The 27,727-nt window shown below is 38.4% G+C and overlaps 1 protein-coding gene across 3 annotated transcripts in view; it reads left to right on the plus strand.

Annotated features, from left to right (window-relative positions):
- Positions 1–27,727, plus strand: part of usp40 (ubiquitin specific peptidase 40) — a 136,767-nt gene that overhangs the window by 12,304 nt on the left and 96,736 nt on the right. For all 3 annotated transcript variants that reach the window (XM_063051643.1, XM_063051645.1, XM_063051646.1), the window contains exons 3-8: positions 1,068–1,135; positions 7,246–7,359; positions 8,205–8,369; positions 12,520–12,666; positions 21,258–21,401; positions 23,147–23,269. In XM_063051643.1, the coding sequence (XP_062907713.1) occupies positions 1,068–1,135; positions 7,246–7,359; positions 8,205–8,369; positions 12,520–12,666; positions 21,258–21,401; positions 23,147–23,269 (761 nt within the window). The remainder of the gene's footprint in view (positions 1–1,067; positions 1,136–7,245; positions 7,360–8,204; positions 8,370–12,519; positions 12,667–21,257; positions 21,402–23,146; positions 23,270–27,727) is intronic.

Consider the following 27,727-nt stretch of genomic DNA (forward strand, 5'->3'; position numbering starts at 1 on the left):
TAGGCTTACCCACTATTGGAAACATCCTCTCTACATCCACACTTTTGAGGTCTTTCAACATTCAATAGGTTTCAATGAAGTCAACTGTTATTCTGAGTTCTAGTGAGTACAGGCCCAGAGCCATCAAACATTCTTCAAATGACAAGCCTTCCAATCCCAGAATCGTTTTTGTTAACTTCCTTTGAACACTGTCCAATGTCAGTATATCTTTTCTTAGATAAGGGACCCAAAACGGTTCACAATGCTTCAAGTGCAGTCTGACCAATGTTTTATAAAGCCACAGCATCATATCCTCTCAAAATGAATACTGACATTGCATTTGCCTTTCTTGCCACTGGCCCAACCTGCAAGTTAATTTTAGGGAATGCTGCACAGGGACTGCCAGGAACTCGTGTCAGATCATGACAGATATCTATAAGGTTTGACTGAATTACATGGCCTCCTGTCACTCCATCACCTCTGCTTGGAAAACATAGATTAAGAAAGTTAGCAACATTGGAGGAGGCCTTAAGAATATAATTGAATGTCTTTGGTATGCCAATTTGTTAAGCGACATGCTGACTTAGAATTTTTATAGCAATGGGGGAAGGGTTGGTGGGGCAAAGGTAATTTCAAATTGATCACACTTCCTATGTCTCAGTTTAGATTTCTGGCATTTTAAGTGTTCATTTCTAATTTTTAATGAATATGATTGAGTGTTGTTATCTCAATGATCCTTTCAGCTGGTGAATCCCAAACCTTTCCACTGACTGTGTGATTAAAACTTTTCATCGCTTCTAATCTGTTTACAAATTGTTTTAAAGAAGAATGTGGCTGGAGAGTGCAGGCAAGACTCACCACAATGTTTCCTGGATTAGAGAACATTAATTATGACGACAAAGTAGATAGGCCGGGCTTGTTTTATCTGGATCAAAGGAGACTGAGGGGTGATTTGATAGAGGTATATAAAATAATGAGAGGTAAAAATCAAGTAGTTACTCAGAATCACTTTACCATGTCAATGAGTTTATATAAATGTACTTACTGTTCCTGAAATTAATGCATTGCTTCTTCTTTCGTTGAATTAGAATCATTATTTGCTCTAGGACCTGAGGAACTGGGAGATTTATCAGACAAAGATAAGCCAGAATCAAAGGTCAGAATATTTGTATTTATCTAATGTTAATGTCATATGTTGCCCCTGCATTTGTGAACAGAGATTTTTCAGTACAGCAAATCTGCACGAAGTGCTCATTTTTTATTCTTGAAATTGTTCTCTGTAAATGCTATTAAAGATAGCATTGACCACTATAGGTTAGTTTTATTTTTTTTTGGTATAAAATAAAATGGCTCTGCTCAGCATATGATGTACATTGGGCTAATACCCTTCATTTCTGTCATGTTGGGGGAAAAAAACAGAAATAATAGAAAGAACCCATCTGTTTCTTCGTGTACATGCTGGCCAAACAAAAAATTTTTAGATTATTTTGCTCCCGTACGTACTTCAAAATGATCTTCTGGCTTTTGCCTTAAACATTTATTTGAACATAAATTCCAGACCCCATCAGCTATTGGTTTATTTTGTTATTGTCTGTATGCCCTCTAAAGTTCTTCCTATTAACTCACCCGTGCCCCAACCCACTCCTGCTCCCTTAGCCTTAAGCTATTGACATCTGTCCTGAGGGAAATGGATCCTAAAAAAAGCCTTTTTACAAACTAGTCTAAAGAGTCTTAATGTTGGAACATCTCTATCTTTGCCAGCACACAGAAAACGATTGAGAAACTTAGCAGGTCAGGAAGCATTTATGGAGAAGAATAAACAGTTAATATTTTGGGCTGAGGCTTTTCATCAGCTCCCAAAGCATTGACTGTTTATTTCTCTTCGTAGATGCTGCCTGACCTGCTGAGTCCTCTAGCATTTTGTATGTGTTACTCTGGATTTCCAGTATCTTCAGAATCTCTTGTGTTTATCTCTGGCAAGGTCATCACAAATTACGAATGTGCCCTCTCTGGCCTTTGCTGATTTGAACAAATAGATACTTGCCCCTTATTTTCCCTCTTCTGAATTTCCCTTCCTCCATATGGAATAATCTTGTGACAAATAAGCCTAATTAAAACTGGTGGTATAATCTCTCTGAAACCATGCAAGTATTTTGTGGGAGCAGTTAAGATTATCATGCCATAGTTTGAAGTATTAGACCTCGTTTGACAGTACACTGTACATGGCTATAAATTACCATGTAGTGTAATGTAGATCACGTAGACCAACTCTAGTCAAGATGACACCAGTGAACAACGATTCCTCAGGTGACATCCTCCAGATGGTCAATCATTTCAGTTTTTTTATGTATCCTATTTATTCTTTTTATCTTAATTTTCTTTTTGAAACTGTTGGAGCCTGTGACATACAGTCTGTAGTTTGATCGAGTGAGCTTGGGATATGCTGCCCCTGAGAAAACTCCAGGGGAGAGAAATGTGAGAGTGAGCTACAATGAGGAGAAGCTCAGATATGAGACAAAGGGCCATGATTGACTACATTTCTCGCTGATTAAAGCATCTTGGGAGATTGAAACATTGAGGCAAATGCTGAGGAGAGTGAGTGGTTCACAGCGGTGTCGCTTCCCTCGGCAGGGCCGCCGGGTCCTGATGCTCTTGGAGATGTTATTGAAATACTAAGATTTATAGATTGGAGTTTAGTTCATATTGGCTACTTTTGTTTTTTTTTGTGTTCTCGCATATTCTTTCTTGTTCCCTATTGGCAGGCTGACAGTTTGGGTGATCTGTTAGTTTTTGTGCAAGGGAGGGGCTTGGGGTTTGTGAATTTGTTTTTCTTTTCATGTGTAGGGTTTGATGACCTTCATTCAGCTACTTTTATTGTTTTTTGTATTTTATGGTTATCTGAAGAAGACAAATCTTTTGTATTCTGCATACTTGCTTTAATAATAAAATGAACCTTTGAACCTTTGATATTCTTAAGTACACAGTTGCTTACAGAGCAACTGGAAACAGTGCAAAGGGAGCAGTTAAATCTTGCTTTGATATCATGTACTAATCCTCCAATTAGATAGATATATATAGAGATATATAAAACCTAACAGGTTTACGGTGTGCTATAATGTAAATTCCAGAAGTGGTAATATGTTGCATAATTGCACGATAATATCAATAAGCACATCTAATTTATCACTATTAAAGAGACATCCTACATTATGACAGCTGCTCACATTTCAATGTGAATTTGTTTGGGTGCTACATTAGTGAACACCTCTTCAGTAATAAAGGTCATGGAATGAAAGGGCTATTGCTGAAGAATTTGGAAATTGACTAAGTGATGGAAAATAGAGTAGTTGTGAAATCCTGTTCTTTGGACTACAGGGAATATACAGAGGAGTTTCATCAGGACCACTGTTTTTCTTAAGTGTTAATAATTAGCACTTGGATGTACAGAATAGAATTTTCACATTTATAGATGCAACAAAACTTAAAATAATGAATTGCGGACAATAATTTAGAAACCTTGAAGATACTGCCATTTTCATGGAAAGGTGGCAGGTGAAGCAGTGTTGAGAAATGTGAAGATTTACATTTTGGAAGAAAAGATGAAAAGAGGCAATATAAACTAGAGGGCATTATTCAATAATGCACACAAGAACAAAAAGATATGGGTGTATATGTATATAGAAAGTTGAAAGTGTAGAGTAGATTGGAAAAGTGTTTAAAATAAATGGAATCCTAGAATTTATCAGTAGAGTCACTGAGTGCATGAGCAAGAAAATTATGATGGTCCCGATGAAGGGTCTTGGCCCGAATGTCAATTTTTTAAAAAATTCTTCTTCATTGATGCTGCCTGACCTGCTAAGTTCCTCCAGCATTTTGTTTGTGTTCCTCGGGATTTCCACCATATGCAGAATCTCTTATGTTTGTGCTATAAAATAATTTTTAAAAAATCATAAACAGCTTTAAGATGGCGCTACCAAAGATGTGTGACAGCTTACTGGTAGATCATAAGGCAAGAGATTTGACTAAAACATTACTTATAACATCTCTTCTCAATCTAATTGTGGTGAACTTTCACCACAAACAGTGAGGAGGCAGGTGGAGGTGAGACTGGTTCAGGGGATGAGCCATGCTGGGATATTGCAAGGTGCAAAGTGTTTGAGCTGGGGTCGCAGATGGAGTTCGTATCACTGCCAGAGATGGAATGAGCAATTTGGAGAGGAGTTGATACAGAAGAGTTTTGATGCCCCTCCACCAAACCCAGTGCAATGTTCGATCACTCTATACCCCAAGCCGATTTGGTGAGATCGAGAATGACTTCAGACTGGGCAGCCCGGGTGTGTTCTTGTGTCTGGATTTGGGTCCTGGAGTGTGGCACTAGTCGGTGCTTGGACAATTTAAATGTCGGCCCAGAGAGACTGGAATTCTGAGCGTTGGATATGGAGGCAAGGGTCGTGCTGATTTTGGTCACCTCCCATGAACGTTTATTCCTTTCTCCATGGTGCCAAGGCTGTGAACTGATTTGGCTGCTGTGTGTTTCTGCTCTACTAGTGTGATGAACCGGGGACCGAGGCTCCGGGAGCGAATCTGGGACTCAGTCTGGTTCAGGATGCTGTTGGCTTGTTTCTATTGTTTGCATGATTTGTGTTTTTTTTTTTCTAAGCGCAGTAGTTTTTGGTCTTTTTTAAATTGGTTTATCTGGGTTTCTTTGTGGCTGCCTGTAAGCAGACAAAATTCAAGGTTTATAATTTTTACATTCTTTGATAATAAATGTGCTTTGAAGCTTTGAATCTTTGACCTCATCTACACAGGCAGAATTCTCAATAAAAATCCTGAATGGAGTCTGTACTGCAGGAAGGTTTCAAAGGTAGCTGTGGGGGACATGTAGATGCTAATCTATAATTTTTTACAATTCTCTGTAACAGTGAGCATGTCATTTAGTTTGGAAGTTTGAACGTGTTGCCCTATTTATGTTTTTATGTTGAGAGGATGAAACCAGGGAATTGTAAGTTAATTACCTTAACGATTATTGCTCAAATTATGCTACTCTTTTAATCAAAGTAATGGAAAGTCTTGAAAATTTTCAGTGATTGGAAAGCCAGTGTGGATTTATAAAACTTTGGTCATGCTTAATGGATCTGGTGCTTTAAAGTGGTGATTGAGGTAATGGACAGGATAGTAGACTATAGACAGTAGGATATAGACTTCCGGAAGTCATTAAATACACTCGAAAGAGAATTTTAACTGGAGTTGGTGCTCATGAAATTAAAGGTAATTTATTGATTAGGTCAGGAAATAGGCTGAGTACTTTGTAAATAGTGAAAAGTTAGATGCAGTAGAAGCATTAATGTGTAAATAGATCATAAAGTAGTGTTAGATGGATGGGAAAATACAAAAAGCTTATCAAATGCTGTCTGTTGAAAGGAAAAGTTTCTGTATAGCTGTATGTAATCATGCAAAGATTAGACTTCGAGTCCTGTGAGTTTTTCTGGGAAGAATATATTGCCATTGGATAGATTGGACAATTTACCAGTGTATTACCTTAATTCTGTGGGTTGAACTATAAGGAGGTTAGTAAGGTAAAAAGTGATTTGATTGTAGTTTTCAAGATAAAAAAGGGTTTTGATAGGATGGGTGGAGAGAAACTTCCTCAGCAGATTGGTAAGTCAGGGACAAGGGACATAGCTGAAAAATCAAAGCCAATGGTTAGGACACTTTTATATGCATAAGTTGATAAATGCCACATGATGCTGGATCAGATGTTAATTTTAAGTCTGAAATTAATAGTATTATATTAATTAAGATGTTCAAAGTACATTTATTGTCAAAGTATGTACACATTACATAACTTTGAGGTTCATCTCCTAACAGGCAGCTACAAATCAAAGAAACTCAGAAACAAAACCCATATATATGAAAAAAGGCTGTCTAACTCCCAATGTGCAGAGAATAAAAAAAAATAACACCATGTCCATAAGAAAATAAAACAATAAAAAACCCATAAAAAAGACCATTGAGCACCCAATGTCAATGAGAAAGATCATCACGCAAACAGTAACCGCAAACAAAGTGTTTCTGAACTGAAGTCTGCAAAAAGAGTCCAAGACCGATAGTTCAGTCAGAGCTGAGTAAACGTTGTGGAGCAGCGATCTTAATTGGCCCGTACCTTGCCTCGGGGCCCCGACACCTTGACCTTTTCAATCTGGCCTGGCGCTTAACTCCCCATCCAAACATTAGGTTCTGCTGCATTGAGCAGCAATCTGAACCGGTTCGCTCTTTGCCACCTTGACTTTTCCATCTGGCCTGGTGCTTAAATCTCCTTCTGAACAGCGGGTTCTGCTACTTGCCGCCTTGATTCAGCCTGTAAACCTCTGTCCAAATATTGTGTTCAGTTGCATCGATACGCTCTGGGGCCTGGACCCCGTGGCTTCAATTCAGCCTCTGTATGACCTTTCAGGTTCTTCCATGCTCTTGGTGACAGGCCCGCCCCCTCGCCTTGCCTCAGTTCTGCCACATCAAATTGCCTCCAAGTCCAAAGAAAAGTTATAGACTATTTCTTGCGATGATTGTTTGTTAGAAAAAGTGTGGTTAACAAAGTACACTTGTTTTGTTAGCCACCAGCCAGAAGTCACTGAGACCTTATAACAGAAAAAAAAAATTAAGAACTGAATATCATTTATTTATTTTATCTAGAGATACAGTGCAGAATTGGCCCTTCTGGCCCTTCCAGCCCAGTAACCTCCGATTTAACGCTCACTTAATCACAGGACAACTTACAATGTCCAATTAACCTTCTGGACTATGGGAGGAAACCAGAGCATCTGGAGGAAACCCACATGGTCATGGAGAGATGTCCAAACTCCTTACAGACAACGGCGAGAATTGAACCCAGGTTGATGGTGCTGAAAAGCATTATGCTAGCTACTGTACTACCATGCCATCCCATAGGTCTCAGATCAGCTAAGATCTCAATGGTGGAGCATGCTGTGTACTCCTGTGTACTAATAAGTGCTTTTGTTTTTCTGAATGCATGTCCTATAGTTAATTGTATGCCTAAGATGTGTGCTATCTTGCATCTTTCATTTCTCAGATTTTTATTTAACAACTGCAAAGTACATTGCAAACAGTGATATATTTATGGTGACCCTGATGTTTCAATAGAATTATGTATTGTCATATTTTATTTGGGTCTATTCAGTTCTTTGCTTTACATTAGATTTTCAAGATATGATAGAATATTTAAAGTCATTAATTGCTTCACTCTTTCAGGTGCGAGTCATCCCTTTAGAGCTACAAAGACTCTTTGCTCAGTTATTGCTTGCAGATCAGCTGGCAGCATCTACATCTGATTTAACTGACAGCTTTGGCTGGACAAGTAATGAGGTGAGTTGTTTGCAACTGATTTGTAATATTGAATTTGAAAAAGCAAAACCAATTTCAGCTGCTTAATTGGAGATAACCATGCATGATTTATATTACTTTTGACTCCTTACAAAAGTAAGAACACACTTGGAGGATTTCCCTGTGGCATAGGACTCTGAGGGATAAGATTATACAGGTATATCAAATCATGAGGGGTGTTGATAAGAGGAATGGTCACAGTCTTTTTTCCAGAGTAAGGGGTTCTAGAATTAGGAAGTACAGGTTTAAGGTGAGAGGGGAAAACGTAAAAGGGGTAACTTTTTCACACGAGGATGGTGAATGTTTGGAACAAGCTGCCAGATGAAGTGGTGGAGGCAGATACAATGATTAAAAGGCCTTTAGATAGGTACTTGGATAGGAAAGGCTTAACAAAATCCCAGTCTAATGCAGGGAAATGGGATTGATGTATATAGAATTTGTGGTTGGCATGGATGAAGTGAGTTGAAAGGTCTTGTTTCTGTACTGTACTTTTGTACAATTTTATCAGTTTGAAGCAAAGAGATGACTGTAAGCACGAGAAAAGATGTAGACTTTCTGGTTGCTTGGTGAATCAGGAGAATTTCTGTGGGAATTCAAGAAAGAATGGCTGTGTTGGTGGATGGAAGGAATGGGAGGATGTGAAGAAGATTGGAAACAGAATGCCATCTGCAATAAAAGAGTGAGACCACAGGGATTTATAAACAAGTTTCACGAACAGGGCAATGAAGTGTGGAACACTGATGTGCTACCATCCCTGACAGCCTTTCAAGGATCTGCTTCTGGAGGATTGATTGAATGTACAATTGAATGTTTAAATTATTTTACAGGAAACCAGTCAACATGATGTGCAAGAATTAAATCGAATTCTGTTCAGTGCGCTGGAAAGCTCTTTAGTCGGAACCTCTGGACATGACCTCATTAATAGACTGTACCATGGAATAGTTGTTAACAAGATTTTCTGTGTGGAATGTGGCAACATTAGTGAAAGACAGGTGAGAAATTACTTTTTTTGAAACCAATGATAATACCAACTTTAGCAAGTTGATTTCTCTGGTGCCACACCAATCATTCTGTATTAGAAAGTGAACCCCCTCAGGAGACAGGATACCTTCTGAGATTAAAAAAGCAAAGACATAGGTTGTGAGCCCCAGCAGAATTAAACTAAAATTTTAAAGATGTAGTGGTGTTTTTAAGTATTAGGAAATGGGAGGTACAAGAAGGAAAAACTACCATGGTATAGAATGATGGAATGATATAGTGGAAAACAGGGCTAATTGACCAATATTTGTATCAGTGGGTGATAGATTTATCTAGATGTTTTCCTTGCTATGCTCTTTCCGGATTGGTGTATAATTATTTTTCAGCTGGAATAATTTTTTGATGATTCTATCAAAACTGTACATGGTTTTAATTACTTCCATCAAATCTGTTAAGAGAAATATGAGGTTTTCCACCCAGTCTTTGAAGATACTCTTCCTGGTATAATTTATTTTTTGTTTTCTTTTGCACAATAATTCTTGCATGGTGATCTTCGTAAAGAATAGTGCACTGAATTTATTGTATTCAGGCCAGATTTAGTGGAATCTGATAACTGCCCTCAGTCACTGGCTCTATTTAGCCCATGTCTGAACATATCTGCTTCGGGTACAGAAGGCTTATCACGCTGTCCTAAATGATGACAGGGTCTCTAGTAGTGTACTGAAGGAATTAGCTCTGAAATACCAATGATGGTTTTGACAGTAATTCGCTTATTTTGTTAGATGTACTAAGATACAGTGAAAAGCTTTTGTTTGCATGCCATCCTGATAGATCATGCTAAAACAAGTGAATTGAGATACTGCAAAAGGAAAACAAAGCAGTGAAAAATACAGTGTTACAGGTACAAAGTAGTGCATTGCAGGTAGACATATAAAGTGCAAGGACTGTAAAGATGGAGTTCATCTTTGTCATTTAAGACATATTGAATTGAATTGACTTTATTACTTACAACCTTCAAATACATGAGGAGTAAAAATCTTTGTTACTTCTCCATTCACATGTGCAATATAATTTATAATAAATATTATGTACACCAGGATAGTCAATATAACATAGAAATACAGTAGCATCAGCATGAATTAATCAGTGTGATGGCCTGGTGGAAGAAGTTGACTTGGAGCCTGTTGGTCCTGGCTTTTATGCTGCGGTACCGTTTCCTGGATGGTAGCAGCTGAAACAGTTTGTGGGGTGACTCAGGTCCCCAGTGATCCTTCGGGCTCTTTTTACACATCTGTCTTTGTAATTGTCCTGAGTCGTAGGAAGTTCACAACTACAGATTCACTGGGCTGTCCGCACCACTCTCTGCAGAGTCCTGTGATTGAGGGAAGTACAGGTCCTATACCAGGCAGTGATGTAGCCAGTCAGGATGCCCTCAATCGTGCCCCTATAGAAAATGCTTAGAATTTGGTGGGCCATACCAAACTTCTTCAAACATCTGAGACGAAAGAGGTGCTATTGTGTCTTATTTACCACACAGCCAGTATGTACAGACCACGTGAGATCCTTGGTGATGTTTATGCAGAGGAACTTAAAGCTGTTCACCCTCCCAACCCCAGATTCATTGATGCCAATTGGGGTTAGCCTGTCTCCATTCCTCCTGTAGTCCACAACCAGTTACTTTGTTTTTGTGACATTGAGGGAGAGATTGTTTTCTTGACACCACTGTAGGCTGCCTTGTTATTATTTGAGATTAGACCAATCAGTGTAGTGTCATCAGCAAATTTAATTAGCAGATTGGAGCTGGGGGTGGTGACACAGTCATGGGTATACAGAGAGTAAAGAGGGGGCTTAGTACACAGCCCTGAGGGGCAGAGGTGAGGGAGCCCACTCTTACCACCTGTTGACAGGAAGTCCAGGATCCAGCTACACAAGGCAGGGAGAAGGCCAAGGTCTCTGAGCTTCTTGTCAAGCCTGGAGGGAATTACGGTGTTGAATGCTGAAATGTAGTCCAAGAACAGCAGTCTCACATAAGCATCCCTCTTCTCCAGATGTGTAAGGACGGTGTGTAGAGCAGTGGCTATTGCGTCCTCTGTCGATCGATTGTGTCAGTAGGCAAATTGTAGGGGGTCCAATGTGGTTGGCAGCATGCTGCAGATGTAGTCCTTGACCAGCTTCTCAAAACATTTGCTTATTATGAGGTGAGTGTGACAGGGCGCCAGTCGTTCAGACACGTTACCTTGGTCTTTTTAGGTACAGAGACAATGATGGATGTTTTGAAGCAGAAGGGCACTCTGCATTGGGAGAGGGAGAGATTAACAGTAGGATATAAGCTGTCTCATTGAAATCAATGGGGTTGTGGATTCTGCACCAGTTCTGACATTTCTTTCCCCTGTAATTGCTGGAGAATTGTTTGTTGCTAGGTGGACAATTGCAGAATGATTTTTTAAAAAATTCGTTATTATAATCTAGACTTTCATGTTAGACTGTGTATGAGCAGAACTTCAATGTTTCTGTTTACCCTCAAAATCTGGCCCATTGTTAAAGGTGAAGCCTATCAGTGATTTTACAAAGCACAGCTTCCTTGCCTTTTATTTTTACTCCATTCTCAAATATTAAACAATTCCAGATGGATTGTTTTATGATCCCAGGAGTGAAAGGCTTAACCATATGAGAAGTCTTTGATGGCAGAGTTCACAGGGATGAGGGGGCATCTCATTGCAACCTACTGAATACTGAAAGGCTTAGAATGAACATGGAGAGGATGTTTCCATTGGTAAGAGAGTTTCAGATCCAAGGCACAACCTCAGACTAAAGGGATGCCTCTTTAGAATTGAGATGAGCAGGAATTTTCTCAGCCAGACGGTGGTGGATCTGTAGAATTCATTGCCACAGAGGTCATGGAGGCTGAGTCATTGTGTGCATTCAAAACAAAAAATCCTTTATCAATCAGGGATTCAGAGTTAGGGGGAGTAGGCAAGAAAACAGGGCTGAAGAGGAAAAAAGAATCAGCCATGATTGAATGGCAGAGGGGACTGTTAATATCTCGAACAACATGAAAAGTATTATAGATTAGCTAAGTAGAGATACAGAAAGTACAAATGGAGGGATTTTGTAGTAAATCTGAAACCTTAATCTATAATATGCATCTAGGCTTTGTTGCTGTTTCCAAACAAAAAGTGTATGGTCTGTACAATAAAATTTAGCTTTTCAATGTAGCATTTTGTGTAACCCACTTCATACCTGATGGATTAATTGCCCTGTGTTAATTGTATTCTTGGCCATGTTCTATTGCTGAAAGTGCAACTTCTAAATGATAGACACTTCTTTTTAATATTTAAGCTTCAGATCTGAAAACAGTAATTTATGAATACTGTAATTTATTAAGGAGATGCATTTTGATGTTAACCTGTATTTGCAGTTTTGTGAGCATAAATTTCCTGTGAGCATGTGCTAAAATTTGCTGCCATATTAACATATTTATTCTTGAGTAGTAAATTCATTATTATATTGCAAAGCAAAATCACAGCAACTGTCAAACTATTATATTTACATTAGTACATTTCAGATGTAAAGAGCCATTTAATATCTTCCTGCTCTTAGAAGCAAGGATGTTGTCTAGCTTCTATCATCACAGAATGTTCTTGAAGTTTGTTAACCTGGCAGAATATTTGTACCCACCTGCAGGGGATTGTGCAGTATCATAGCAGTTAGTGCAATTGCTTTACTGCTCTAGTCATTAGGTTTGGGGTTCAATTCCAGCTGCCTATCAGGGGTTTGTACTTTCTCCCCATGACTGTGTGGGATTCCTCTGGGTGCTCCAGTTTTCTCCCACATTCCAAAGATCTACAGTTAGGGTTAGTGAATTGTGGGCATGCTATGTTGGTGCAGGAACAGTGGCAACACTTGTGGGCTGCCCAGTGCAATCCTTAGTGATTTGATTTGACATAACACAGTTCACTGCATATTTTGATGTGCCCGTGACAGTTGAAACTAATCAGTCAGAGTACCTCTGGCCTTAGTAAATGATACTGCTCCTGCTCCCAGTTATGTTTTTGCACCCATCAGCATGCTGTATTTTCTTCAAAATTTGTTCTTTTTTAAATGCCCTTTTTTATTAACTCTAAGTTATGCCTCTGTAATGGAAATCATTTGTTCAATGCGTAGGAGGACTTCTTGGACTTGACCGTGGCTGTGAAGGATGTCAGTGGACTGGAAGAAGCTCTGTATACCCTCTATGTTGAAGAAGAACATTTTGACAATGATAATCTCTACCAATGTGGAAGGTGTGAGAAATTGGTTAAGGCAATTAAGGTAAATTTGTATAGAATCAAGGTGCCACGGAACTGGCCAATTTGAGTCTGTACTACTACTTGTACAGCAATCCTCATGGCACCATTCCCCTACACATTCCCCTAACCTTGCAAATTACTTTCTATCATGCATATCCTGCCCTAGAGTATGAGAAGTTTTATCTTGAGGTAGGTCTGTACATATACAAGTGACTAGCACTAATATAAATATATATTATTCTGTTAAAAAAAAAATTCTTGAATGCAGTCATCCATTCAAATGTGTTTTCATAGAGATCTCCCAAGATGAAGTCTGGCTCTTTAAAATCTGCTAATTATCAAAGGATTATTGATTTTTCAAAGGGCAATTTACTTTATTTGTGAATTCTAAAAAAGATATTGTTTTCATATGCAATCACACATAATGTTAGTAGAAGTTTGAGAGAAGTAATCTAAATGGGGAATTAATTGGTGAATAAATATTTTCTTTTCATTTCCAGTTAATTAGGAATTACCATATGAAATTTAGAATTAAAATTACTGAATGGTACACCATTATTTTCTGGCTCATTGAATTAAAGTTCATTTTTAATATTGTACTTTATCAAGAAAGAACACTTATTTCATCCAGGGTTTTAATTCTTATAATTTGACAAGAATAGAAAGGAAATTCTGCATCTTTTGTAAATTGCATCACAAATTACATCATTAAGGATAGCGTTAACTTTACAGAAGTGAAACTACAAGTTACTGCTTACTAACTGAATGCTTTTTTTTTTGGAACTTGTACACTTGTTACCAATTAAAATGCTGGCTGCTAGTATAGAATTCTGATGATCTAACAAGTGGCAGCAATACTTGGAAAGGTAGTCTATTCCATAGAAATCAGGGTATCTGTCTGCAGCAGTATTCAAGAGGATCGTCAAATGCTGTCTGATCACTGCAGTCTGCAAAATACAGGTCTTTTCACTTTGATTAAAGTTAATCCCTACAGTTGAAATCAATTCACATGTAATTAAAATAATTGAAGAGTAGATGTCTTCAGGAACTTTTCGTTGGCACTCTTGTGACAACTTCATAAATACTCCTCACTTTTTAATAGTAATTTTAAATTAATGACCTTTGATATTTTTCTTATGTTCTAAACATTTCCAGTACTGAATGCCATCTTTGATTCAGAACTACAACTTTTTTCCCCCTCTCTGTATCTCCATGATCATTGAAACTTCTGGGAATTAAGACACTTGCCTGTATTCTTTTGCAAGCAAGATAAACTTTGTTTTAGTCATTTCCATTAAGAGTTATCTCAAACCAACTTCTCTGGTTACTATCTGACTAATTTGCATTTTTGGAAGAGGCAATGGTATGGACATTGTGATTGGTGTAAACATAAGATTCTGCAGCTGCTGGAACAACACATACAAAGTGAGGATATTCAGCAGGTCAGGCAGCATCTGTGGAGAAGAATAAACAGTTGACAGTTTAGGGTGAGACCCTTCATTAGGACTGGACTGGACATGTTTGATGTAGTCTGCAAGGATTGTCACCTTGTTGTGGTGGCGAGGCTTGTGAGTTCCTGCAGTCTCGAGAGTGATACTGTCTGGGGTTTGGACATCTAGCACTTAGCTCCTGGTAGGATCACCCATGGCATTAAGGTCAATTGGGAGGTTCCAGACAAAGAATGATCCAACCAAGACCTCAGTGGTGGAATTGGCAGAAGATAATGACACCACAATGGCAGTGAGGGGCAGTGAACAGGTCAGGATCCTGTTCTGTCAAGGGATGTGTGATGGCTGTCCATGTTTCAGCCTGTTCATTTTAAAGTCATGCACAGACATTCTCTATTAAGGTGATCCAGGTTATGTTAATCCCAGATCAACCTCTACAACCACCTGAGGTCCTATCTATAGACAATCCCTTTGGAGAATGTCATACTCGACTGAAGTGATTGCAATAATACTGACAAGGAAGCGGGTAGTAAAAGTTCAAACCTGTGGGATCAAACTTTGGCTTGAGAATAGGAAACAGAAGCTGAAGATGAGTGTTGTTTAGAGATTGAAAACCTATGGTGACCAGTAATGTACTATAGGGATCTATGCTAGGACTTTTGCAGTTTGTTGAAAAGGCTGTGCTGTATGTTCATATTTTTCATATATATTTCATATTTTCAGTGATGGTCAAAAACTGATTTATTTGTGTAATTAAATGTCTTACGATTTGACATCCTTTGTAACTGTCATTTTTTCAGTGTTGGTGAACACCTAAATCAAGTCACAAACTATTTCAGTTGTTTTTTAAAAAGAAAATATTCTATCCATCTATATACTACTGTCAGCTTCAAAAGAAGCTCATTAACTAAAATTTACCCTGAAAGTTAAAATGAGTAAATGATAATCACCGCTGAAAGAAAGCAGGAGTAGAAGAAAAATTTACCTTTTATAGATTCTATGTGTAGAAACAATTTTGGGAACATGGAATATGTGACTACAAATGAAATGGCATAATACATGTCTTTCATAAAGACCTATATGATATTTATATAATAGAAAAGTTTTGCTATTATTTCCAGTTTTACCTTAGAACCTTAGTGAGACTTCCGGTAGCGCTCATGGAGTGAAGTCGCGTTCTTGACTCGCTCCATTACCTCTGAGTTTTTTTACTCTATGGTCAGCTATACTTTAATTAACCATTAAGGCATCAATTTTTATAATACTTTGAATTAAACTGAATTCTCTGACAATTGGATGATACTTAGATCTGCTATGTCTAAGAACGGGAAAAACGGCAAGGATGGTAAACCTTCGGCTAAACCGAAAGCTACGGATCTCCCTCCGACTGAATCACCGGTGACTTTGAAAGCGATATCGGAGTTAATTCAGAGGGAAATTTCAACCTCTGTTAGGGAGATGATTCGTACGGAAATTGCAGGCTTTGTTAAAGATCTGATTCATGCGGAAATCTCAACTAATTTCCAGAAAATTGCCGATTTAATTGATAAGATGCAAACATGTATTGCGGAACATCAGTCGGCTATATCTGATCTTCAAAAATTCGCGCAACAAAGTGAGCTTAAGATGGGGAAAATCGAAGAAACAATTAATGTAATGAAGAAGAAACTTGACTTTTTGACTTTTAAAAACTCTGACTTGGAATCTAGAATGCGACGGCAGAATTTACGAATGATCGGCGTGAGAGAAGCCGTTGAAGCTAACAACCCCATGAAATATTTCTCTCAACTTTTAAAAGATGCATTCCCTACTGTATTTCCTGACCAACCACCGCTACTGGATCGTGTTCACAGAATCCCATCATACTCGTCTAGGTCAGATAGACCTAGGCATGTTATTTTACGTTTTCATTACTTTCAAGACAAGGAGAGACTGTTTCGATTCGCCCGATCTAAAGGTTTCATTGATTTTTCGGATCTTAAGTTCCGATTCGTGGAAGATTTCAGTAAACCAATCTGGGACCAACGGGTCCGTTACAGATCCGTGATGTCGGAATTCTATAAGATGGATTTAAGACCAGCGCTGCTGTACCCTGCACGTCTAAGGATTCGCATGTTAGATGGAGCCCTTCGTTTTTTTGATTCTCCATCGGACGCCCAGAGTTATCTGGATCAACTTTCATCTTCAACATCTTAATTGCCTTTTTTTTAAATTTTCTCCGTTGATCGGAGGCTGTGAATTGGTTGGTTTTAACTTTTCTGTGCCCTATTTGGGCAGAAAAGTTTACTTTTGATTTCTTAATATGGCTGCTAAACTTTCTTTTTAACTGCGTCATTTTTTTCTTTTCCCAGGGGATTCTGGGTGGTTACTTCCCTTTTGTCATCTTACGTATTTCCTGTGCGGCCTTAAATTTTGTAGTTTTTTTTAAATTTTATTCTGTTTTGCTTTTTATAATCACTTTATGTTAATAATCCTATTTTTTTTTGTTGCTGTGTCTATTCATGAGTTTGAGGTTTATTGTGGTTTTTTTTAATATATATTTTCCGGCTTTTGTTCTGTTCTGTGTGTATTCTAATTGAGCTAACTTTTTTTTTACTTTTTTTTTACTGTTTTACAATTAGCTGATCCTTTCCATATTTATACCTTTTTTTTAGGGAGCGTATACCGGAAGTCATGGGGGTAGTTTTAGCGCTTGCTTCTTTCTGGCGGGTCTGCTTTAGATTTTGCCTTGGGGTCTTGGGGTGGGGGGTGGTGGGAGGGGCTTCACGTTTTAGTTTGTTTTTCTTTGGGCTATATACATTATTGAAGTACTGGTTGCGTCCTTTTCCCCGGTATCTTTTGTATGTTCTGTTTCCTCTCCGGGTTTGTGGGTCGCGCCTATTGTCAATCCTCCTTGTTGTGGGTTGACTTTAGGATTTATGGAGTCTATTATTAATTTTGTCTCCTGGAATACTAATGGTCTTAATCATCCTATTAAAAGAAAAAAAGTTTTTAAAGTGTTCCGGAGACTTAAAGCACAAATTTTATTTTTACAAGAGACCCATGTACGGAGGGGGGACAGACTACGTTTTTTCAAATTCTGGAAGGGCCAACAATTTCATTCGAACTCCAATGCTAAGATTCGAGGCGTCTCTATTTTTATAGATTCCTCAGTTACTTTTATACAACAGGATATTATCTCTGATCCGAATGGTAGATTTTTATTGGTTAGTGGTTTACTATTTAATAAAAAAGTAGTTTTGGTTAATGTTTATGCTCCTAATATGGATTGTCCGGAATTTTATAAATCATTGTTTGATCAGTTTCCGAATTTGAACGAGTTTTCCATTGATTTGGGGCGGAGATCTTAATACCTGTTTATCTCCAGCTTTGGACCGTTCGGCTCCTTTACGGACTTTACCTAATAAATCTGCAAATTTGATTAATTTTTTTCTTTCTGATTCTGGGTCGACGGACATTTGGCGTTTTCTGCATCCTCAGGAAAAAGATTTTTCCTTTTTTTCACATGTTCATCATTCCTATTCAAGAATTGATTATTTTTTTATTGACTCTCGTCTCATTCCTTCAGTGATTAAATGTGATTATGATTCTATAACCATTTCGGATCATGCTCCACTTAAGCTTTCTATTAAAATTATGGCCAATATACCAAACAATAGACAATGGCGTTTTAATTCGCTGTTGCTTCAGGACTCGGACTTTGTTAATTTTATGAATGAACAGATTGAGCTTTTTTTTACAATTAACCATACAGAAGATATTTCGGTTAACACTCTTTGGGACACTTTTAAAGCCTATATTCGGGGTCAGATTATTTCGTATTCCGTTGCTTTGAGGAAGAAACAGAAGCAGGAGGAGATGGCAATTGTGGACAAGATTAAAGAAATTGATAAGAAATATGTTATGGCTCCTTCTGAGGAGCTATACAAACAAAGAACTGAACTTCAAATGGAACACAGTTTACTACTCTCGTCCTCGATTGTAAACCAATTAAAGAAAACAAGAAGTGATTTTTATGTTCATAGTGATAAAATTGGCAAGCTGCTGGCTAATCAATTGAAATCTAATTATGTTAAATCTCAAATCAATCAGATTTATAACCAAAATGATCGATTGATATTGGATCATGTGGGGATTAATCAAACCTTTTGTGATTTTTATTCTTCTTTATATCAATCAGAGTCTCCTCGAGATTCTAAATATATGAATGATTTTTTAGATAAGTTAGACTTCCCTCAGATTTCACAGGATATGTCTTCTTTATTAGATACTTCCATTACAATGGATGAGATTAAGAATGTTATTTTTTCTATGAATCTGGGGAAAGCTCCTGGCCCTGATGGGTTTACCGTTGAATTTTATAAATGTTTTGCTTCTTTATTGATTCCTTGGCTCTATAAGGTTTTTGAGGCTTCTTTGAAACTTGGTAAACTTCCGGAATCTTTTAATAGAGCATCAATTTCTTTAATACTAAAGAAGGATAAAGACCCTGCTCAATGTGCATCTTATAGACCAATATCTTTATTAAATGTTGATTCTAAAGTTTTTTCTAAGTTATTAGCAAATAGACTAGAAAAAGTACTTCCTTCTATTATTTCGGAAGACCAAACGGGTTTTATTAAAGGTCGTTACTCTTTTTATAATATTCGTACATTGTTAAATATCGTTTATACTCCCTCACAAAATGTTCCTGAGTGTGTTATTTCTTTAGATGCCGAGAAAGCTTTTGATAGAGTAGAATGGCCTTATTTATTTAAGGTGCTTGAAATGTTTAATTTTAGCTTGAAATTTATATCCTGTTATATTACTCCCCTGTAGCCTCGGTTCGTACTAACTCTTTAAACTCACCTTTTTTTCCTCTCTTTCGTGGTACTCGACAAGGCTGTCCTCTTAGTCCCCTATTATTTGATATTGCATTAGAACCTCTTGCAATTGCTATTTGAGAATCTTTAAATATTACTGGGATAACTCGGGGATTAAAGTCCCATAAATTATCACTCTATGCTGATGATTTACTTTTATATATTTCTAATCCTGAGAGATCTATTCCTGCTGTTTTAGAGTTATTAGCACAATTTGGTCTTTTCTCAGGTTATAAATTAAATCTTAGTAAGAGTGAACTTTTTCCGATTAATAAACATCTTCCCTTATATTATAAATTTCCATTTAAATTGATTAATAATTATCTTTCATATCTTGGGATTAAAATTACTTGTAAACATAAAGATTTATTTAAGACTAACTTTTTACCATTAATAGACCATATTACTCAACTTTCATCTAAATGGTTTCCCTTATATTTAACTTTGATTGGTCGTATTAATGCAGTTAAGATGTTTTTTTTGCCAAAATTTTTATATGTGTTTCAGGCATTACCAATTTTCGTTCCTAAATCTTTTTTTGATAAAGTCGACTCTAAAATTTCTTCATTTATTTGGCAGAATAAGAATCCGAGACTGGGTAAAATACATTTACAGAAAGCTAAGAGAGATGGAGGTTTAGCATTACCTAACTTTAGATTTTATTATTGGGCTATTAATATTCGACATATGAAATTTTGGTTACTTGACCGGGACATACTATCTATTCCTAAATGGGTAGCATTGGAATTACAATCTGTTCAGGGTTATACACTTGGTTCTATTTTAGGTTCATCTCTTCCCTTTGATTCGAAACGCCTTAAGCAGGTCTCTAACCCGATCGTTAAATATGCTTTGCGTATTTGGTTTCAATTCAGAAAATTTTTTGATCTTAATCAATTCGGGTTAGCGATTCCTATTTTAGGTAACATATTTTTTCCTCCCTCTTTTACGGATCGCGCTTTTCAAACTTGGAAGACTAAGGGTATTTTACGGTTTTTGGATTTATTTTTAGATGGTTCCCTTATGTCTTTTGAACAATTATCTAATAAATATAACTTATCAAGAATACATTTTTTTAGATATTTACAAGTTAGAAATTTCCTAAGTACTATACTTTCTTCCTTTCCAATGCTTCCTCCTATATGTATTTTAGATTCGATAATTAACCTTAATCCATGTCAGAAAGGTGCATCGGCTATGATTTATAATATTATTATGAAACTTAGGAAAGCTCCATTTGATAAGATTAGGGTAGATTGGGAACAGGAATTGGGGCTTACCATTTCTGTGGATGATTGGGGGCAGATTTTACAATTAGTTAATACTTCCTCTATTTGTGTTAAACATTCCCTAATTCAATTTAAAGTGGTTCATAGAGCACATATGTCCAAAGATAAGTTAGCGCGTTTTTACACGCATATTAATCCTTTCTGTGATAGATGTTCGGGGCAGATAGCCTCTTTAACTCATATGTTTTGGTCTTGCCCTACTTTGGAAACTTTTTGGAGAGATATTTTCAATATTATTTCTAAGGTATTAAATATAGATATCTCTCCTCACCCTATTACTGCTATCTTTGGACTACCTAAAATTTCTAGTAATCTTTCCCCTTCAGCCCGTAGAATGATTGCATTTCTTACTTTGATGGCGAAAAGATGTATTTTACAACATTGGAAAGAGCTTAATGCTCCAACTACCTTTTTTTGGTTTTCTCAGACGATTTTATGTTTGAATCTGGAGAAAATTAGAAGTAACCTTTATGATTCTTCATTTAAATTTGAACAGATTTGGGGACCTTTTATTCGATATTTTCATTTAATGTAATATTTACCCTTCTTGTTCTTTTTTCACTGTTTTAATGGAGGTCGGGATTGAGGACGTGATTTTAAGTTTAACTCTGTTTGGTTTCAAGTTAGCCCATTGCTTTGCTTTGCTTTTAGTTAGTTGCACGGTGGGTTTTTTTTTGGGGGTTTTTTTTTCTTTTTTTTTCCATTGATATATATAAAATCTAGTATACTATTATGTTATCTTGGTTTCTTATGCTTAAATTACATTGTTTGTAGTATTTTCTTTTTGGTATTGTTATCTTTTGGAATTTTATTATACTTTAACATTGTATTAATGTTTATATGGCTTACCTTTTTTGTATACTTACTCAATAAAAAGATTTAAAAAGAAAGAAAGAAAGAACCTTAGTGGTGTATTGGATATAGTAATTCTAAGTGTATTTGCGATTGATCATGTGACTGGTAGTTCTACTCAAGTTTAACTGTGTAATCTGGCCCAAGCTCTTATTTTTGCAGTCAGCAAAAATTCGGCATCTTCCAACGTTCCTGACTATCTCATTGCTGCGTTTCAACTTTGATTTTGCCAAGTGTGAAAGGTACAAGGAGACAGGATGCTACACTTTTCCAGTCAGACTTGATATGCGGCCATTCTGTGAGCAGGTAAATCATAACTTCAGTTTTATAAATTCAAGATTTTCATCCTATGTAATCATATATTGTTTTTCTCCATGGATGATTTCATTTTGTTTTATTCAGTTTTTTCCATAAACCCTTCTGTGTGAGGCATGTAAAAACAGAAAACTAGTTAATTTAAGCAGCAGAGAAAGAGCACGAGTGATAGGTGAAACAAGGGGAATAACTTGGGAGCTTTGAGCAGCACCCAACTGGAAAGTTTGGAAGCCTGAAAATACGTAGTTCATTCAGGTTTGCCGATTGAGAGAAGGCAGTGACTTGCTGCAGTTTGGAGCTTTCAGCAGCAGCCAATCAGCGTTTAGGATTGATTGGCAGGAACAAATTAAAATAAGGCAGAGGCAAGTGAGTGGCCATCATTGTGGTAGGACCAACCAGTGTAGGTGTAATATAGTGAACGGTAGGGCACTGAGGAGTGTGGTAGAACAATGGGATCTGGGAATACAGGTCCATAATTGAAAGTGGCATCACGGGTTGATAGGGCAGTAAAGAAAACAAATGCTTTTGGCACATTGGCCTTCATAAAACAAAGATAGAGTACAGGAGATGGGATGTTATTTTGAAGTTGCAAAAGACATTGGTGAGGCCTGATTTAGAGTATTGTGTGCTGCAGTTTTGGTCACCTACCTACTGCAAAGCTATAAATAAGATTTAAGGAGTACAGAGAAAATTTACCAGGATGTTGCCAGGTCTGGAGGACCTGAGTTATGTGGAAAGATTGAATAGGTTAGGACTTTATTCCTTGGAACATAGAAGATTGAGAGGAGATTTTGATAGAGGCATACAAAATTATGAGAGGTATAGATAGGGTTAATGCAAGCAGGCTTTTTCCTCTGAGGTTGGATGGGATTACAACTAGAGGTCATAGGTTAAGGGTGAAATGTGATAAGGTTAAGTGGAACATGAGAGGAAACTTCTTCACTCAGAGAGTTATGAGAGTGTGGAGTGAACTACCGGCTTGATTTCAAAATTTAAGGGAAGTTTGGATAGGTACGTGGATAGTAGTTTCACAGAAAGGGTGGTGTGTATTTAGAATGAGCTGCTGGAAATGGTGGTTAAGATGGGCAATTTTGCAACATTTAGAAGCTAGCAAGTGCATGAATAAGAGAGGTTTGAAGGCATTGACCACGTGTGGGTAGATGGGACCAAGCTCAGTGGGTAACACAATTGACAAGTGAGGCTGAAGGACTAGTTTCCATGCTGTATGACTTCATAACTTTACAATGCTAACCATTAAAGAAATTTTGTCTTTCAACTCCATTGTTGCCTCCCATACTTCTGAGGCTTTTCTTTTAATTTGCTGAATTAAATTGTTCCCCCAGGCTTGGCTTTCAGTCTTCTTGTACTATGGTAGCACTTTTATCACTGACTAAGAGGATTATGTGATCAAATGATATACCATCGTAAGAGCATGTAAACCAGACTAACATTTCAGTGTGTTATCTAGGTGTGCAGCACTGTGAGATGTAATTCTTCTGTTGGAATGTTATGCTGAAGTCTTATCGACCTGTTTAGATAGAGGAAGAGGGGGAATCCTGTGTCCCATCTAATGTGTATCACAAGGCCACCGATTGATAACCCCTCTTTCGGTGAAATGGCTTGGTATCAAATTTACATCTTACTTTGTAATGGGTGCAATTTAACTACATGTTGTTGTTATAAAGACTGCTACAAGCAATGGAGCTCTTCTTGAATTTCCTTATTTTGTCTCGTAGGATAACCTGGCAGACACAGAGTATGAACTTTTTTCTGTAATCATTCACAAAGGAGGATGCTATGGAGGGCATTACCATGCTTACATCAAAGACATTGACCAACTGGGCACCTGGTTCTCTGTAGTAAGTTGCCTACTGTAGAAAACATCTCATTACAATTGATGTATTAGATGCTGATATTGAATGCCACCCTCTATTTGTACAAAATACTGTGCTGTTTTACCAGTAAATGAAGGTTTTAACTTGTTTTTCATTATTTATAAACTATGTTACCTCCTTTTCTTGTAATTTATGACACTTATTGACCATCTTACACCATTGTCATTGTGTTGTCATGCATCTGTGTGACCTATCCAATTATAACACCCGGTAGGGTTTCTTAATGCTAGTTATTTAAAAGTTTTAAGCAACTTTGTTAAGTGCTTGGACCATGCAGTAAGTAGAAAAGAATGATCTAGAAAAAAATGATCCCATAATGCCACAGACATCAAAGTTGCTGGTGAATGCAGCAGGCCAGGCAGCATCTCTAGGAAGAGGTGCAGTGGACGTTTCAGGCCAAGACCCTTCGTCAGGACTAACTGAAGGAAGAGTGAGTAAGGGATTTGAGAGGGGGAGGGGGAGATCCAAAATGATAGGAGAAGACAGGAGGGGGAGGGATGGAGCCAAGAGCTGGACAGGTGATTGGCAAAAGGGATACGAAAGGATCATGGGACAGGAGGTCCGGGAAGAAAGACGGGGGTGGGGGAGGGTGTCTATCCACGGCCTCCTCTACTCTAAAGATGATGCCACACTCAGGTTGGAGGAACAACACCTTATATTCCACCTGGGTAGCCTCCAACCTGATGGCATGAACATCGACTTCTCTAACTTCCACTAATGCCCCACCTCCCCCTCGTACCCCATCTGTTACTTACTTTTATACACACATTCTTTCTCTCACTCTTTTTTCTCCCTCTGTCCCACTGAATATACCCCTTGCCCATCCTCTGGGTTTCCCCGCCCCCCCATCTTTCTTCCTGGACCTCCTGTCCCATGATCCTCTTGTATTCCTTTGTGCCAATCACCTGTCCAGCTCTTGGCTCCATCCCTCCCCCTTCTGTCTTCTCCTATCACTTTGGATCTCCCCCTCCCCCTCCAACTTTCAAATCTCTTACTCACTCTTCCTTCAGTTAGTCCTGATGAAGGGTCTCGGCCTGAAACGTCGACTGCACCTCTTCCTAGAGATGCTGCCTGGCCTGCTGCGTTCACCAGCAACTTTGATGTGTGTTGCTTGAATTTCCAGCATCTGCAGAATTCCTGTTGTTTGTGATCCCATAATGCCAGATTTAGTTGTTAAATAAGGACAATATTTTTGTTCCTTTTCATAGGAAAGAGTTAGTCAAACCAATCCCACTGTGCATCTAGAAGATACCTAATCTATACTTTAGTACTTTGACAGCTCTGATCAATATTCCTTGGTGTTCAAACCTAAGAAACCTTCATTTGACTTGGCATCCACAGTATTTTGGAAGATAATTCCATGTTTCCACTACCTTTTCTGATTTTTATCATTTTTCCTTCGACTGGGAGGCGTGAACTTTCTGTCATATTGTGATGATGTTAATCGTGTATTTTCTGCTTTGGATGTCTCATTATAACATGGTGGATCATGTGGTCATTTTCCACCCTGATACACCTGAGGAAAATTTCACATGCAAATGAACTAACACAAATGGAGGCCGGTGACTAGTGGCATGCCATGGGGGTTGGAGTTGGGGTCCTTGTTATTCATTATTTATGTAAATGATTTGAATGTGAGTGCACAAGACTTGATCAGTAAGTTTGCAGATAACATGAAATTAGGAGGTGGTGTTGATAGTGAAGTTGTGATAGATTACAGGGGGAGCTTAATCAGTTAAGAAAGTGGGCTCAGGAGCAGCAAATAGATTTGGAAATGAGTGTGAGCTGATGCACTGTGGACTGTAATGGATCAGAGGGACTTAGGAGTACAAGTGCATAGTTTGTTGAAAGTGGTGTCACAGGCAGACAGGGTGGTGGAAAAGGTGTTTAGCATCCTGACCATCAGTCAGGGCATTGAATACAGGAGCTGGACAGTGTGTTGTAGTTGTATAAGTTGTTGGTGAGGCTACACTTGGAGTACTGTTTTGGTCACCCTGTTAAAGGAAATGAGTGGTTAATAGAAAATAGATGTGACTGTAAGACATAAGAGCAGGATTAGGCCATTCTGCCCATAGACTCAGCTCTGCTATTTCATCATAGCTGATTTATTATCCCTCTTATTTCTCTTGCCTTCTCCCTTTTATTTCTTTTGCCTTCTCCCTTTGACACACTGACCAATCAAGAACTCATCAACCTCCGCTTTAAGTATAGCTAATGATTTGGCCTCTACTATCGCCTGTGTCAATGAATTCTGCAGAATCAGTATCCTCTGGCTGAAAAACTTCTTCCTTATCTCTGTTCTAAATGGATGTCCACCCCTTCTGAGGCTGTACTGTCTGGTTCTAGACTTCCCCACTATAGGAAGCATCCTCCCTACTCTGTCCAGGCCTTTCAATATTTGATAGCTTTCAGTGAGATCCCTCCCCCCCCCCACCCCCAATTCTTCTAAACTCCAACAAGCACAGGCCCAGAGCCATCAAATGCTCTTTGTATGTTAACCCTAGTAAGCTGCCAGAAGAAGTGATCGAGGTAGGTTAAAATAGTGTCGTTTAAGAAGCACATGAATACCTGGGACATGGGCTGAATGCAGGAAATTTGGACTAGATGGGGGATACCATGGTCAGCATGAGCTCGTGGGGACAAAGGCCTGTATCCATGCTGTGTAGCTCTATGACTCTCGAGTCAGAAAGGCTTCAAAGTAGACCCTAGCTTCCCATTGTAATTTAGTGACCTGTGGCAGGATCATGGCAACTTTTAAAATCTATAAACATGCTGTCATTTACCTTCATTGTTATGTGTACCACAATCCAAATAGTGGAATGGGGAACTAGACAATATTACATGAGCTGAGATTAGGAAGTGTCCTTGAATGAGACATTGGGAGTGATGTGGAGTCAGGGCTCTTGCAGGTGATGTTTGCGGTGAAGCTTGCTGAAATCTCTGGAGCCTGGCTACCGGACCTAAGTCCAAAGAGAACTGACTGTAAGCTCTGTAGTCAAAAGGGGACACTGGTTCATATACTTTCTGGGTGTAAAACAGCTCTAACTCAAGGATGGTTTAGATGGCGCCATGATAAGGTGCTTCTGGCTCTTGCTGACACACTAGAGCGGGAAAGATGCAAGAAGAGGACAGTTGGTACAGATTTGAGGAAGGCCACCACCTTCATCAAAGAGGGAGCCAGGCCTTTCGTAACCAAACAACCAAAGCCCAATCTGCTGCTAACAGGTAGGTCCTGGGAGATGAGGGTCGATGTGGGAAGGAGGCTGCAGTTCCCGGATGTGGTGAACACAACCCTACACCCAGACATTGTACTGTGGTCAACTGAAGACAGGAAAATAATTCTGGTTGAGCTGACTGTGCCGTGAGAGGAGGGATGGGGAGAGGCCCATGAGAGAAAGGCCTTGAAGTACCAGCCCTTACTGCAGGAGTGTAAAGACAAGGGATGGCAGGCATGGTTGTTCCCTGTGGAGATTGGCCACAGAGGTTTCCCAGCCAAATCAGCATGGCGGTTGTTGTCAGCTCTGGGCTTGGATGAAAGGAGCAAAATCAAGCAGCTCGTAGGATGGGGGAAGAGGCAGAACGAGCCTCTTGTTGGATTTGGAGTAGGCGAGAAGAGGAAAACTGGAAGCCAGGAGCAGACGGGCAGTGATTTGGCCACCATTGCCAGCCCACCAACTGGCGTGTCGTGGTTAAGGGTCGAAACACTCTTTGAAGGTTGGGAGCCACCTGATGACATCTGCTCCTGGCTGAAGGCTACGGTTACCTTATAAGGTATCTGGAGAATGCACCCTAACAGGTGTATGTAACAAGTATTCACTGAGTTCAGGTCCAGTTATTTATAAGAAAGAAAAAATGTCCTTTGAGTTGGGTTGGGTTTGGTTTGGCTATGTTTGGAGCAATTTCAATTTTAACTTTAAACCTGAGCGGAACTATGTTTTAAAGGGGTCCGATGGCATTAACCTATTGATAATGACAGCATTTCTCTGCAAGTAGAGAACTTATTTAATCAGGTCTGTTATCTCCAAACTTAACATCAATAGCTACAAAGCACATATCTATATCTGCATTGCCTTTTGCAGAGAAAAGTTTCAGAATGCTCCAATTCTGTCTTGTCTAAATGTTGTTCATGACCGCAGCTTCATTTACAACATAGAACATAGAACAGAAGTCAAGTCAAGTTTATTGTCATTCAACTATATACGTGTATATAACATGTACTTAGAAATGAGACAATGTTTCTCATTGTCTCATGTGTAAAGCACATAACACACATTAATTTACGAAGGTAAGGATACAATCTACAGATGAATCACTCATAATTAACAAATTAAGGTACACTAATATTAAATATTGTAAGCTATGGAATAGCTTAACCAGGGACACTTTGAATATGATGCGACAGGGAGTTCAGAGGCCTAATGA

This window comes from Mobula hypostoma, chromosome 6 (genome assembly GCF_963921235.1).
Source record: "Mobula hypostoma chromosome 6, sMobHyp1.1, whole genome shotgun sequence".
Classification (NCBI taxonomy): domain Eukaryota; kingdom Metazoa; phylum Chordata; class Chondrichthyes; order Myliobatiformes; family Myliobatidae; genus Mobula; species Mobula hypostoma.